A 15,333-nucleotide genomic window follows, 5' to 3' on the forward strand; every position below is an offset into this window, starting at 1 on the left:
GGATCTTATTAAATATTTGTTGACATCTTTCGGCTCATTTTGTATCAGAAAAACCTTTATTAGAGGTAAACTGTAAAAGAAATAGATAGCCTAAAGCTATTTATCTCTTAGCAAATTGAAAAGAAGTCCGCAATTTGTTTGTGTTTGAAAAACGTTCGCTATTATTTGTTTGTGCTCGAATATTCCTTTCTTGTAATTTTCAGTTTTTCATCTCTAATTTCTTTTTCGTAATATTAAATTGTGTGTCAAAGTTAGTAATACCCAATACTATTTCTTCAGGGGAAGAAAATGCCCTACGCTAACCAACCTTCGGTACAGCTCAGTGATTTAACAGAAGAAAATGTTAAATTCATTATTGAAGACACTGATTTAAGGTGATTCAAACTATTTTATCGAAAAATTGTTTTTTTTTTAAAAAAATTTGCAATTTTTTTGTTAATTTTTATACATTTGATTTGTCTAGAATTGCACTTTTGTTAATTTTGGTTGATATGGCATTCGCTTGTTCTTAGTTTTATATTTTTCATTATGTATTTTTGATTTTGTTCATATTTCTTTTGCTTCGCATCCTAACGTTTGACGATGATTATTGAATTTCATGATTATTGAATCACTTAATATTATTATCGTATTTCCCCATGATTAAATATTACTAAACTGTTCTCTGAAATTTTTAGACTGTGAAACCAGGTGCTGAAAATTTTACTCCTCAAGATATTATATTAAATGTCATATAAACAGAAATTTTTTGTTCAATTTAAACTTCTTGTGTTTATTATTATTTTCTTGATGTATTAATTGGTATAGAATAATTTTTAACCATTTATTATTTCAAGTCATTTGTGTGCTGAATAAAATTAACTTCAGGCGTTATTTTACATAATTTAAACGAGGGTTGGAAAAACAAATTTTTTTTTTGTCAAAAATCGATTTTTTTTTTTGTTTCTCAATATAATATACTAGATAATATTCTGAGCCATTGATTGATATTAAATAAACTATTCAGAAGTATTTCTATTAATTAGTGTTCTCGATAATAATTCTAAAACATCCACTTTTGTTCCTGAAATGTGCTTACATAATTATAAGGACTGTATACTTTATCTATGCTTTTTATTTTACTTTAAAGCTCCATTTAACATGCAAATAAGCACTTGACTTATAAATTGTATAGCAATACTTCAATATTATTTAATATTGTCATTGTTTGTTAGTACAGTAGAGAACCAATTATCCGGGATGCTCGGGTCCATCGCTATCCCGGATGTCTGAATTTCCCGGTTTTCACCAAAAATTGTCCTGAACCGATGCTTTATCGAACCTGAATTACAATGAAAAAGTGTAACACATTTTAAAGTAAGAGAAAAAGAGAAAAGCATTCCTAAATTTAAAAAGAAAAGAAAAAAATTTTAGAAAAATAACATTTAAAAGAATTTAAAAAAATGTGCAAGTTTCGACAAGAAAAACAAGTTTAAAAAATACAAAATTCTCATGTTTATTTTTTAAAAATAATTTCAATTCCTAAATGAACTAATATAAACAAAATCAATGATTAAGTAACGCAATATATTTCATACCTTTTCATATATTATCCAGGAGGGAAAACGATAAAATAAAAGGAAAACTTATTAATCTAAATTAAAACTATGAAAATTATCGAACTGAAACAATAGTTGAAAAAGGCACTAACATAAATATTAAAACCCGGAACAAGGCAAGATCAATAAGATCAACGGAATTTTAAAAAAGAGATGAAAAAAAACCTAATGATAAAATTGATGAATAAAAAGAATTAATTTATTGAGTGCAAAATTTATCGTGAAAACAAAAAAATAAAAACAAACTTAATGAAATCAGAAAACAAAACTGCCATCTGCTTCATAAAATAATCATATGTTTAAATTAAAAAACAATTCTTTTATTTTTTTTTATAAAAACACGATTTTTAACTAAAACAGATGTGATTCCACATCAAGAAAAACTTGCAAAGAATCAGAATTTATTTAAAAGAAAAATATTTTTTTTTGTTAATCAATGTCAAATAGATAAATATATTTTTCTCTTTCATTTTCTGTTCACTGATATGCATGTGCATTGCATTTTCCCCACCCCCTCGTAAATCAAAACCAAATCAGCATGCCACTCCTTTGAGTTTGATTGACGGCCTAAAGGAGAAAATAAAACATTCATCCCTTCCCTGCCTCCTCTCGATTTGAAGATCTTCAAAGTCACAGAAGAAATGGTAAACGGGGAAAAAAAATCTCCCCTTCCTAACATCTTTCTTTGCTCAACTTCAAGGATAAGTTCAATTTCTGTTTTTTTTTTTTTTTTTTCATAATCGTTCTAGTTTAAAATGGCGGGAAAACTGAGCAAAATTTTTCTGGTTTCCCGGAGCATTGAACTTGTATTTGGAAATTTCTGTTAACAGATGTAAAAATACTTTTTTTGAATATAAAAAATAAATATTTTTATGATTTTTTTCTATTTGCATTCCCCTTTGAAAAACTAAATTTCTGGGAGTGCATCATGTATATTGCAATTTTAATTATTCGGCTTAAATTTTTCCACAAGTTGTAATTATTTTGACTATATAAATTATTGTACATCAATAAATTAAAAGCAAAGAATTAATATTGTGTGATTTCTCATTGAAATTAATAGAATAAAGAAAACATAAAAATTCTTGAGAAAATTTTACAATTAGTAGTTTTGTATTTATTATATGGAGTGTTAAGCTATTTAGAGTGCTGATTTAGGGTCCCATTAATTAAGAGATAAAAATTGAAATAATTTTAAATAATCAAACAGCAAAACTTCTTTCTCATGTGAATCAAACCTATGCTATCTTATATAATTCTACAAGCATATATAACTGTTTTTTTGTTTTGTTTTAAAGGCTTACACAACATTTTTAGTCTTTTAACTATTTGCCAGCCTGTTATAAAATTTTAAAAGCACTATTAGAATTGACTGAGGTCTGAAGAGATCATTCAGTTATAAAAAACCTATTTCCTGTTTAATATATTATAAATACAGAAAATTTTTATAATTTTTCAAAATGTTTGGATGTAATTTTGCCTAGAAATCTCTTAAATGAAAGTGAAATCACTTTTGCAAAAATCATCACTTTGTCTCGTCTTTATTTATTTATCAATTTTTCTAATTTTTTATGGAATTTTTACCAATGAAACTGGAATAATTAAGCAATAGAACTGGAAAAATGACCACACAATTTCAAAATTATTTGTTTTATTACACAATTTCAAAATTATTCGTTTGATAAGTCAATCATTAGATTAAAAATTATTCAAAATAGTTAGTTTTTAAATAATAGTATTTTACATTAAATGAAGAAAGAAGCATTTTTTTATTAACAGTTGCAAATTTTTAATCACCGGTTTGTTCAGATTGTTCTCTGCCTTCAATAGAATGAAACAAAAGAAGAAAAATAGCATTAAGCGTTTTAATAATTATTATTTTAATTATTTTATCTTGTTTTATTTCTTTTAGTGTTGCAAATAGCCTTCGTAGAGTTTTCATTGCTGAGGTTCCAATGTTGGCCATTGATTGGGTTCAATTGGAAGCTAATTCTTCTGTCTTACATGATGAATTTATCGCTCATCGCCTTGGCTTGATTCCCCTCACAAGTGACGATGTTGTAGATAAAATGCAATACTCCAGAGTAAGTGAATGAAGCTAGGGTGGCAAGTTTTTGACAGTTATGATCATGGATAAAATAATTACCACAACAAAGCATGTATTTTGAACCTAAAATTTACATCTACATATTTGTAAAAATATTCATATTTGAACTAGCGGGTTGCATATAATGCCTAAGACTAATTATTATATATACTTTTTAGTATGCAATTTAACATACATAAAAAAAAAATATTTATGCTAACTGCTATTGCGTTTGATATAAAAATAAAATGAAATGAAATTTTAAGCTGAAAAGTTAAATTTTTGTACTAAATTCCAATAAAAAAAGTGTTGCACCTTTTAGTAATTTGAAGTCAAATATAGCCTTATACTTTTTAAATGTGTATGTAAAGTAATACTGAAAAAATGTTTTGAGGGAATTTTAATTGTAATATACAAGAATTCGGAATGGATTTTAAAAATCATATATGTTTTTAAGCGCAATTAAGCTCAGTATTTGTCAGACAAATGTGCATTTTAATTGAATTTGTTATTTAACCTCTATGCCAAAAACTATTTGTTTCATCCCAACGATGACCCTTTATTAATTTTCATTTTTCATAGCCTTTGTTAATATTTTAATTTAGGATTGCACCTGTATAGATTTTTGCCCTGACTGCTCCATTGAATTCACACTGGATGTGAAATGCAACGAGGAGCAAACTCGTCATGTTACAACTGCTGATATGAAATCAAGTGATCCTAAAGTAGTCCCAGTAAGATACACTCGTATTTTATTTTATATCCGTTGCTGAACAGCTGAACCAATTTTTTGGGTTTACTGCTATTTTATAGCCTTGTAGTTTTGAACCCAATCTGGAAGACCAGGAAGCTCCTGGATGAAGTATTGGGAGAAATTTTACCCTCATAAAGGACTTTTTGATGGAACCAACCCGCATTTGTGTTACATGGAAAGGAAAACCACGAAAATCTGCCATGGTTAGCCTGACAGCAAGCGGACTCTAATCTATGATCCGTCTACCACTGAGGATATTTTACGTCACCACAGTGTTCAGTGCAAGCCGGATGTGGACGTATCGACCAGCCATCGCTGGGATTCGAACCTGGTTATCCTCATTGGTAGATGAGCTCTCTATCCCCTGAGTCATCAAGGCTCAGATCCACTCATATGAAATATTTTTTCTAATGAAGAAAGGGTATACTTTGTGCTGCATGTTGTAAATGAAGCTAAATAACAGGCAGTGGGCCTATATCATTTTGACCTAAAATTTTAGAATGACCCAAATATAAATCAAATGTCATGGATACTATTAAATTGGAGCTCAAAATTGTAAATTTAGTCTATTCAATCATGGTGGCTCAGGGGATAGAGCACTCGCCTTCAATGAGGTGACTCAGGTTCGAATCCCAGCGATGGCAGTTCGATAATAATTCTGCATCTGGCTTGCTCAGACCACAGTACTGATGTAAAATATCCTGAGAGGTAGACAAATCATGGGTTAGAGTCCCTTTGCCTTTAAGTTAACCATGTGAGGTTTTCATGGTTTTCCTCTCTATGTAATGCAAATACGGTTTATTTCCTTTAAAAAGTGTAGGCAAATTTTTTCCAATACTTTATCCAGGTGTTCCTTTGCCGTCTGGATCTGGTTAAAAATTATAAGGCTATGTTGTGGAACTTAAACTGTCGTAAACTCAAAATTGGGTAGGCTGCTTAATAACAGTGATAAAATAAAACTTAGTCTACTATATTTCTATATATAATTAGGATATATCAAATGTTTATTCATTGTTCTTACAGCTTTAAATCTACAGCATTAGAAATTTAGTTGCAAGATTGTCCCACAAAATAAAATGTGCATTTTCTTCAAATAATATAATTTTCTCATCAACAATTTTCTGTTTTTTATTTTTACTGAGCCAATAGATGAAGGTCTAGTGGCTGAAGCAAGTATTCTTGCACGGAAAATGCTTCTTTATGTGCTTCATTGTCGTAACTAAAGAGAGGAAAAAGTGCAAAGAAGAAACTTCTGTAGAAAAAATTATTTTCTTCAATATATATATTTTCCAGGGTGACAGAATTATTTCATCAAATAAGGATTTTCATCTTTAGTTCAATTGATTTGATCACCAGAATTATTGAAAGGACTCACTAAATAAACTATTTTTTAAAATTATTTAATATTTTCCTTAACAATTATAAAGTAATATCCTTAACCTCAGGTTTCTGTGATTGTAAACTCATGATTTTAGCTTTTGAGGTACAAAATTAGTTTTTATGTTTTATTATTTTGAAGGTTATCAGACTTTTTCTTGTTTAATTGTTATTCAAATGTAGTTGAAGTTTGACTATGACAGAGATCCTGCGCTATAACTCGTCAGCAAAAACTGTAGTACGGACACAGAAAAAGATTTGTAATTCTCCATCGAGGAAAAAAAACACAGAATGGCATCCTAGCAGTTTTATGTTGACAGAATTAAACCAAACTTCAAAGAGAAAAAAATATTCTAGATTAAAAATAGAAGGTGAAAATGATCCAGAGTATCAATTTTCATGGATGCTTTTCCTTGATACAAGTGATTCAGTTCTAATTAAAAACTGTGATTTCAAATCTAATTTTTTCCTTTTTAAAAATTCCTTGCTGTTTATCGACGGATGGAATCCATATAAGTGTGCATATTAATAGATAAAGAATTCATTGATTTCTCAATATAACAAATAGTTTTTTATGTTTTCTTCGAAGACTATCTTTGCCTCTCTTCTCTAGATTTTTTTATTCACAATTTTTAAAACATCGTTTGAAATATTAATTTATTTTATTTTGCATGGAATTTCGAAATTCTTGAAAATTTAGAATGTTAGGAAAGATTTATGTTGTTTTAAATTGGATGCCGCACATTTAGTAAAAAAGAAAATTTGAAAGTCATGGATCCTAAGAGCCTGTAGCTTCCAAAGTCTAGCAGAATCACTGTTATAAAATATTCTGTGTTTGAAAGTCTTTTTTTTTCTTTTTGTGTTCATCATTTAACCTTTCATTTTTTTTCTTTCAGATTCTGTTTTGCAATCCTGTACCGTATTTTCTTTCTTGTGTATTTCATATGCTCAATTTGTTGTTTTTTATTTTTATAACTATGACTGTCGTACAAAAATAATATGGAAATATTTCATAGTTCAAGTTTTCTTTCTTTTTTTTTTAAATGTTTATTATTCACTTTTAAGTGACATCATTATTGTTTAAACTATAAATTTTATAAATGGCAGATTTATGTGTTTATTAATTTTTTTGTGTTTTAATATTTACTTTTATATCCTATATAACAACTTTAATTTTTGTAGGTAACTTCCAGACATAGGGAAGATGATACCAGTGAATATTGTGGAACTGATGGTAATTGGGAATATTTAAATTTAATTACTTGCATATTTGGTGTTGATTAAATTTTTCCCCTTACCCTTTTCTATGTTTTTTTTAATCAAACTCTAATTTTTTTTTACCAGGATTTTCTTTTTTTATCTACTGTATATTTTCATTTGTAAGCAGGTAGACGAAACGAAGAGCTGAATTTTTTCCACTTAATGAAGAGAGCAAAGCAAAAACTTTATGGCGTGAACACCTTTCTATCTTGACTGCTAAAAAAAATCAAATTTTTTATAGAAATATAATTGAAAGCCATTAGAAAACCTACGTAAATAAACTGGATAAAATTACCTTTAACAGAATTTTTTTTATTATTTTTTATGTGAACTGCAATGGTTAATCATAGGTGATTGTATTCCAGGTCTAAAAATTAAGAGTAGGACTGGTTATTTTTTTAAAGGGAATTCTGGTAAAACAATTTTCAAGACCATTAATTTGGGGATTTCTACCAATTAAAAACCTAGTCCATTTGTTGGATGTTCACTGTTTTAATATTTGAAACTATGATGGAATCCTCTAATATTGTGAATCATATTCACGCGATTTTAATATAAAGCATGGATTTTCGTATTTACCTCATTTAAAAGCTGCATCGTTCATCGAGATTCTTATTCACGTGATTTAAATACCCAATGTCGCGATTTGTATTTTTGCATTCTTAAATCTCAATATCGCGATTTGTATTTTTGCATTCTTAAATCTCAATATCGCGATTTGTATTTTCACGTTCTTAAAACGCAATATGATTTTCTGGCCAGTAAAAATGTGCTGACAACAATGGAAAACTGCGACAGCATCATTACACTTTAATATATAGTTACATCCTGCAATTTCTTCAACAAGCCCCAGAAGGTAATCATTGTAGAATTGAAATAATATTTTTTTTAAGGTTCTATTGATCCGAGTTCGCCTCAAATGTTCTATCTGACTCTCAATATTTTATTTGAATTCAACATAAAAGCAAAAAACGTTCATGCTACTTTCTATTCACTAAAATTGGTCCTGACATCTAAATTTTTTCTATGTTTGTAAACACTGTGTATTGAGTGTATCTTACGTTAAACACTTTTCATTCAAATAAACTAATTGGAAATTTTAAAATTAATTTATTTAATTTTTTGTTTAATATTATGAATTCGATAACGAAAATTTTCCATAATTTGGTACTTGCATTTCAAGAAAACCACATATTATGACACATGTGACCTATGACGTCAGCTTCAGCTAATCTTTATCATCAATATGGAGTATTGAAGTTGAGCAAAGTTTCTCTACATAACTTAAAATGTTAATCAACTTTATGTAAATTAAAAACAGAGCACATCCAATGAGTTGAAATATAATTCTTTCACGTCTACTTCTTTTACTTTACTGAGATTTAATGTTTGTTTATTATAAGCATGATGTATTTTTGTTTTGTGTACCTCGCAACTTCTTGCCCGTGTTTGTGTAAACATATAGTGAAAGAATTGAAATCTTTGTGAAAGAATATAGGCTATGTTACTTAAGAGAATTGGTACTTGACAAGCTTGGCTTACTTGAAATAGAATGAATGGAAAGAACAGTTGCTAACGTAAACAAATGCCACGTGTCGACAACCCATCAGGATCGAGATACCCCACACTTGCCATTAAATGTAGTTTTGTCTGCCTCGAATCATTTAAAGCTTTTGTGTGGTTCTCGTAAAAATGTATTTCATAAAGATCTATTTGGATTTTTTCTTTTCATATTAGCATCTATGTTTTTCGCTTAAATAAACGTGTTTAAATCCTCATAATTTCATGTGTTCTGTGGGAAGAGTCGTTATCGACAATGTCGACCTTCGTCTATGAAAAGAATCGAGTACCCCACCCTAGAAACGAGTTAATATGTCGTATGCACTAGTGAAGTGGAATTATATTTTTGTAGTGGTAGATACACTACCTATTCATTGTAAGTTTTTTTTGCTTTTATTTCACAGGATGCGTAGCATTTTTTAAAAAGTGCTGGCAGGTGCTTTTTTTTATATGGGGTTTGTAAAAGATGCTTAATTTTCTGTCTTTTAAAAAGAGTTTTTTTTTCTTTGCCGTATCGATTGTCGTTCTAAATTACGAAAAGAAAAAAAATTCACAATTTTCTCTTCAATATTCATCAGAAATTAGTTATTCTATCATGTTTATGTAAAGATTTTGAAAATGTTTTCGAATTTTATTGATTTTATGTTTATAAGTTAAGAGCTTTAAACAATAGAATAACTAATATTATTTTAATAAAATAGTAAAAATTAATTTTTCTATCATGTTTGTGTAAAGATTTTGAAAATGTTTTCGAAGTTTATTGATTTTGCGTTTATAAATGAAGTTTATAAGTTTTATCATGATTTTGTAAATTTTTTGAAAGTGTTTTTAATTTTATTTGTTTTATGTTTATAAACTAAGAACTTTTAACGGTAGAAAAAAATCATTTTTATTACGGCACAGATCCTAGTTATAATTTTTGGAAAGAGATAAAAATATTTTTTGAGTGCTTAAGAAGTGTTTATAAGGTGCTTATTATTTTATTTTTTTTTTTTTTTGAAAAATCTGGCTGTGCACCCTGTTTTAGAAACTTTTTTATTGATGTTGTGCATTATTGAAAAAAGCCTCTTTTATAATTTATTAGATATCCTCATTGTTAAACTACGTAAAGGTCAAGAGGTGAAAGCGAGAGCATATGCTAAAAAAGGATTTGCTAAGGAGCATGCAAAATGGAATCCAACGTGTGGTGTGGCATTTGAATATGATCCTGACAATGCATTTCGTCATACAACATATCCCAGGCCTGAAGAATGGTATGCTTCTTATTTTTCCACATCTTCTATCAGAATTCGATTTAAAAAGACTGTTATCTCTAATACTCTTCTAGAGCTATGATGACTCAGGAGATAGAGCGTTCGACTTCCAATCACCGAGTTCGAATTCTGCTGTGACTGCGATACAAATTCAGCACCCGGTATGAATTCTGCACCCAGCTCACACTGACCATAGCGCTGGTGTAAAATATCCTCAGTGGTAGACGGATCATGGGGTAGAGCCTCCTTGCCATCAGGCTAACCGTGGGAGGTTCTCGTGGTCTTTGTAACGCAAATGCGGGTTAGCTCCATCAAAAAGTCCTTCACGAAGGCAAATTTCTCCTAATACTTGATCCAGGAGTTCCATTGTCTTCTGGATTGGGTTCAAAATGACATGGCTACAGAGTTGAGCATTAATAGTCGTAAACTCTAAATTAAGTCGGCGGTTCAACGATGGTAATAAAATAATATTATGATAAAAAAATCCTAATTAATAAAAGGTTTCTTCAGCATATTTATGAAAATCAATCACAATTTCAAAGGACTAATCTAGAAATTGAAATTAAGAACGTAGAATTAAAGATTAGAATGATGTTAGACAAAAATAATTTTTGCTCTATATGATCAGACTCTCTCTCTCACACACACAGTGGTGGCCAAAAGTGTGGACATTTTTTGAAAGTTTCATGTTTTTCAAATTTGTGTGCTTGTAGAATATACAGTAGGGAACCAATTATCCGGAACGATCGGGACCATCGCTATTCCGGATAACTGATTTTTCCGGTTTTCTGAATCACTACAAAAAGCCGTTTTTTTTATTGTTAAACCCAACTAAAAAAAAAAAAATATTAGGAAATAATCTTAAAAAGAAGAAAAAACGATGAAATAATACAGTAATGATTATTTCTAAAATGATGGTATGGCAAACATCTTTCAAAAAAGAAAAAAAAATTGTAAAATCTTATGAGGAAAATTTTTTTTTTAAAAAAATGGTGGGAAAATTCATCGAATTTCGTTCCGGTTTTTTGGTATTCCGGTTTTCTGATTTCCGGATAACGGGTTCTGTACTGTATTAGTTTTCACTTAAATACAAACGTTTATTTATCAAATTGAAGATAATTTAATGTAGAATTTAATAAAAAATACAGTATTACAATATCTGTATAACAAAAAAGTTGTGCTCATTTTAATAGAACAAACAAACACAAATCGTTTTGAATAAGGACGTATTTTGTAATAAAAGCGTACTAGCCAATCACAAACTATCGCTTCTTAGGACTAATCAAATGTCTGTAATTATAGTTTAGGTTATTTGGATGGTAAAAGAGTTATTGTTGTGGAAATATTTGATATATAATATATATGTTGTGGAATACTGATGCATATTAGTACAATTAAATAGAGTATTGCTGTTTTTGAATATTTAAAGTCCTTTTTTTTTAAATTAAACTAATTTTAAACAATGTCATCAGCAAGAAGAACTAATTGGACATCCACAAAAAGAAGCCGAATTGTCATATTGAGAGAAAATGGCCACTCTTATGCTGAAATTGCAAGACAAGTTGGTGGTTCAGTGACTTGTTCTGGTGTACGAAAGTTCTGTTTATGTTATAAAAAAACGAAATCAGTGGGAAATAAAGCCAAATCAGGCCGAAAAAAATGCACAAGTGCTACTGCCGATAGAAAAATTAAGTGACTATGCCTTCAAGATAGAAAAATTTCATCAGATGCCATTAGATGTGAAATGAATGCAGCGAGTATTGCAGTAAGTTCAAGAACAATAAGAAGGTTATTAGGATTTAGACTGCAAGCTAGAATTCCAAGGAAAAAACCATATTTAAATCAAAAGCAACGTGAAAAATGACTTAAGTGGGCAAAAGAACGCATTAAATGGTCTGAAAATCAATGGAAGCAAGTAATCTGGAGCGATGAGAGTAAAATATCGCTCTTTGCTAGTGATGGTAGAAAATATGTGAGACATAGAGTAGGTGAAGCACTTCATCCTGATTGCATTGAAGCAACTACAAAAAACCCATACCTTGATACCTTCCATCAGGGATCTCTTCCCCAACAACGCACCATTTATTTTTCAGCAGTCTTCAGCTCCATGCCACACAGCAAAAGTATGCAAAGCATGGTTTCAAGATGAACTCCAAACACTCGTTCACTCGATGAAAAGACGCTGTGAAGCTGTCTTTAAAAATAAGGTTTATCCTACTAAGTATTGATTGTGTAAATATCACTTTTAAAAAATGCAAATCTAAGATCTTACTATTAGTTGCATAGCATTTTTTGTAATTAAGATATTGTAATACTGTATTTATTATTAAATTACCTTCAATTTGACATATAAACGTTTGTATTTAAGTGAAAATTAATATATTCTACAAGCACACAAAGTTGAAAAACGTGAAACTTTCAAAAAATGTCCACACTTTTGGCCACCACTGCATATATGTGTAATATCAAGATGATCATAACAACAAAGCAACAAGAAATATCTTATACTCCTGTGTAATATTTTAATGAAGCTAATCTTGTAATCAGGTTTTTAACATTAAAAACATGCACAATTTTTCAAATAGCAAATTTATAATATTAATTTTACACATTAACAAATTTATATTGTAATTTTACCTAAGCAAATACAATAAACTCTTGATATCTCAATTTTTTTTTCTAGATTGTAAGTTTTCGAGATAGCAAGTTCCGTACTAAATATGTTCTAAAAAGTAGAAAAATATGTTCTAAAAAGTAAAGTCGTGAAGAATAACTAGTAATAAATATGTATGTAATGATAGTTGACTGTAAGTCTAAATACGTAATTTTATTTTTAAGAGGGAGACAAAATTAAATTGAAAAATTTGGCTTACTTTGTGATTTTTCTGAAGAAATACATTTTATATTTTCAAAAAAATATTGAAATAACAAAGTTTTGAAAAGAAACCCTTCGACATAGGAATTCAAAAAATTAACATTAGGTAAATCTATAATGACAAGGGGAAAAATATTTTTTGGTCATAACAAGATTTTCGAAATATCGAGAGTATACTGTATTTATATTCTTATTTATATGTTAATTAAATGTTTTAAATGTACTATAAAAACCATATAGCTATGTATAATGTTTATGTATATATAAACTTTATTATATTGATGGTGAATGTTTTTCGTTTGCAGGCCTAAGAGTGAATATACTACTATTGATGATGATAAAGGTAATTTCTGTTTTTAAATTAATCAGTAACATTTAATTGCAATTATTTTAAAGTAACCCATATTTAGTTACGTGCAGTGTGTACAGGTATATTCTAAATCTGTCTCATTAGACTCTAGGACTATTACATAGACTTATCTTTAGTGTTCATCAAAAAATCTGTTCTAAATAAGAATCTAGGAGATGTCATAGCTCAAGAAATAGAGTTGCTTTCTTCACAACGAGGTGAGTGAGATCTCGAGGACGGCTGGTCGAGTCTAATTACGCTCCTGGCCTGCATCCGCCATACTGACACAGAAAATATTCCCAATGTCGACAAAAACATGGTTTCTGAAACAATGGGTTCAGATGATTTTCAGATTGTTTTTATTTGCTTATCTTAATAAGCTATTGAGTTAATTTAGATGAACGTTTTTATAATATGTGCCTCAAAAAGTGTTTTTTTTTAAATTTTAGTTTTTTAATTTCCAAATTTTTTAAGAGTTACTGCAAAAAAAATCAAAATGATTGTACTGAAATTTCCATGGTATGCATTTCTTTTCTGTTTAATAACATGGGGAAAACTATTTTTTGATACTCAGAAAAGCCTGCATTTTGAAGTTCGGAAAAAGTTTGGACTAATATTTAGTCAGTTTTAAAGTTAATTTAGATACAGACTTTGAGATTTCTAAAATATTCTTATTTAGAGGGTATAGCAAAAAATTATTTTCCGTTAAAATTAAGACTAAAAGTTTTAATTTTTCTCTTTTCATTTAAGCGTGAACCCTGATTTTGATGAGTTATCATAAGTCTTCTTGACAAAAAATTCGAGACAAAATCTTTTTTTTTCTTTCCAGCTGAAGCTGAGTATGTTCCTGATGGGAAACCCAATAAATTCTTTTTCAATGTGGAGTCGTGTGGAGCCATTCGGCCAGAAAATATTGTACTGACCGGCCTCAATATACTGAAGAAAAAACTGAGTGACCTTCAGACACAGCTGAGTCATGAAATGCAAACAGATGCATTGGCCATCAGCTGAGCTTATTCATCTCTCCAGGAATGTTTCAACTCAATGTGTATAAAGTTATTAAAATGATGTGAAGTTTTAAGCATGTTTCATTTCTCTTTATTTTCTTTAAAGTTTAACATGACAGGGAATTTTATAATTACTCCATACAATCTGTTAAAACACTCAGGTGGAAAATCACTCTCCATTTACAAGAGGCTTGAGATTAGGTGCCTGCATAGCTGCCAACTCTACTGGAAATAATCAATAACTGAAGGAAATAGCTCATAAAAAATAACAGTTTTTATTGTAAACAAAAATACTTAATTATATTATTTCGAATGGATCATAGTATTCCAAAGTATGGTTACAATTAACCTTAAAACAGTAGTTATCAAATCAAAGTTAAAGGAAACGATGAGGAGCTTAAACAACTGGTAAAGTGAAAGGGGATGCCGATAACAGCGAAACTCAACACCTACAATACACGATACAGAGTGGCATAGAGCCTTCCAGGAGGCGATCCGGCTTCAAATCCCTGCAATGACTGATCGATACAAATTTCGCACCTGCTGGCTTGCACAGTGCTGATGTTAAAATATCCTCAGATGTAGACGGATCATGGGTTAGTCTCCTTGCTGTTAAGCTCACCATGGTAGGTTGATTTTCCTTTTTATGTTAACGCAAATTCTGGTTAATTTCATCGATAAGTCCTCCACAAAGGCAAATTCCTCCCAATACTTGATCCAGGAGTTCCCTTGTCTTCTGGATTGGGTTTAAAATGACAAGGCTACGGAGTTGAATATTAGTAATCGTGAACCCAAAATTGGGTCTGCTGTTCGACGATAGTTATAAAGTACACTAATTTTACAATACAATGTACATTGGGTCGGCTCTTCAACTCTAGTTATAAAAGTAAATTAAAATACATGATGCAGTGCTGCTGAGGCTCAGGGTATCGAGCACTTCCCTCCCAATGGTGACCTATGTTCAAATCTCAGCGGTGGCTGGTCTACTGGTCATTTTGAATTCTAGCCATGGCTTTTTTATAAGTTTACAGTGCTGAGGTAAAATATCCCCAGTGGTAGATGGATGATGGTTTTTTTTTTTTTTTTATAGTTTTCACACCATATAACACAAATGCGGGTCAGTTCCATCAAAAAGTCCTCTATGAAGGTTAGTTTGTCCCAACGATTCGGGGGTTGCCTTGTTTCCGAGGTTGAAGTTTAATATTACAAGACTG

The 15,333-nt window shown here is 29.9% G+C and overlaps 1 protein-coding gene across 2 annotated transcripts; it reads left to right on the forward strand.

The window, feature by feature from the left end:
- The first annotated feature begins 54 nt into the window (after window positions 1–54).
- Window positions 55–14,193, forward strand: Polr2C (RNA polymerase III subunit RpII33). 2 transcript variants are annotated; one of them, XM_016073193.4, is made up of 8 exons: window positions 55–192; window positions 280–374; window positions 3,511–3,682; window positions 4,290–4,418; window positions 6,998–7,049; window positions 9,720–9,888; window positions 13,069–13,106; window positions 13,942–14,193. In XM_016073193.4, the coding sequence occupies exons 2-8, from the start codon at window positions 289–291 to the stop codon at window positions 14,121–14,123; spliced, it is 828 nt and encodes a 275-aa protein (XP_015928679.2). In that variant the 5' UTR covers window positions 55–192; window positions 280–288; the 3' UTR covers window positions 14,124–14,193. The 2 variants fall into 2 exon arrangements, with proteins under 2 accessions (XP_015928679.2, XP_015928678.2); XM_016073192.4 differs by having other exon boundaries at window positions 150–374.
- Window positions 14,194–15,333: the final 1,140 nt, after the last annotated feature.

Source organism: Parasteatoda tepidariorum, chromosome 5, assembly GCF_982258835.1.
Source record: "Parasteatoda tepidariorum strain Cologne lab strain chromosome 5, Ptep-v5.0, whole genome shotgun sequence".
In the NCBI taxonomy this organism is placed as follows: domain Eukaryota; kingdom Metazoa; phylum Arthropoda; class Arachnida; order Araneae; family Theridiidae; genus Parasteatoda; species Parasteatoda tepidariorum.

Excerpts from the sequence above, each read along its gene's own strand:
- Polr2C (XM_016073193.4), top strand. The coding sequence starts at position 289 with ATGCCCTACGCTAACCAACCTTCGGTACAGCTCAGTGATTTAACAGAA. Across the intron at positions 3,683-4,289 it reads ATAAAATGCAATACTCCAGA|GATTGCACCTGTATAGATTT; the intron begins GTAAGTGAATGA and ends ATTTTAATTTAG. Across the intron at positions 9,889-13,068 it reads TATCCCAGGCCTGAAGAATG|GCCTAAGAGTGAATATACTA; the intron begins GTATGCTTCTTA and ends TTTCGTTTGCAG.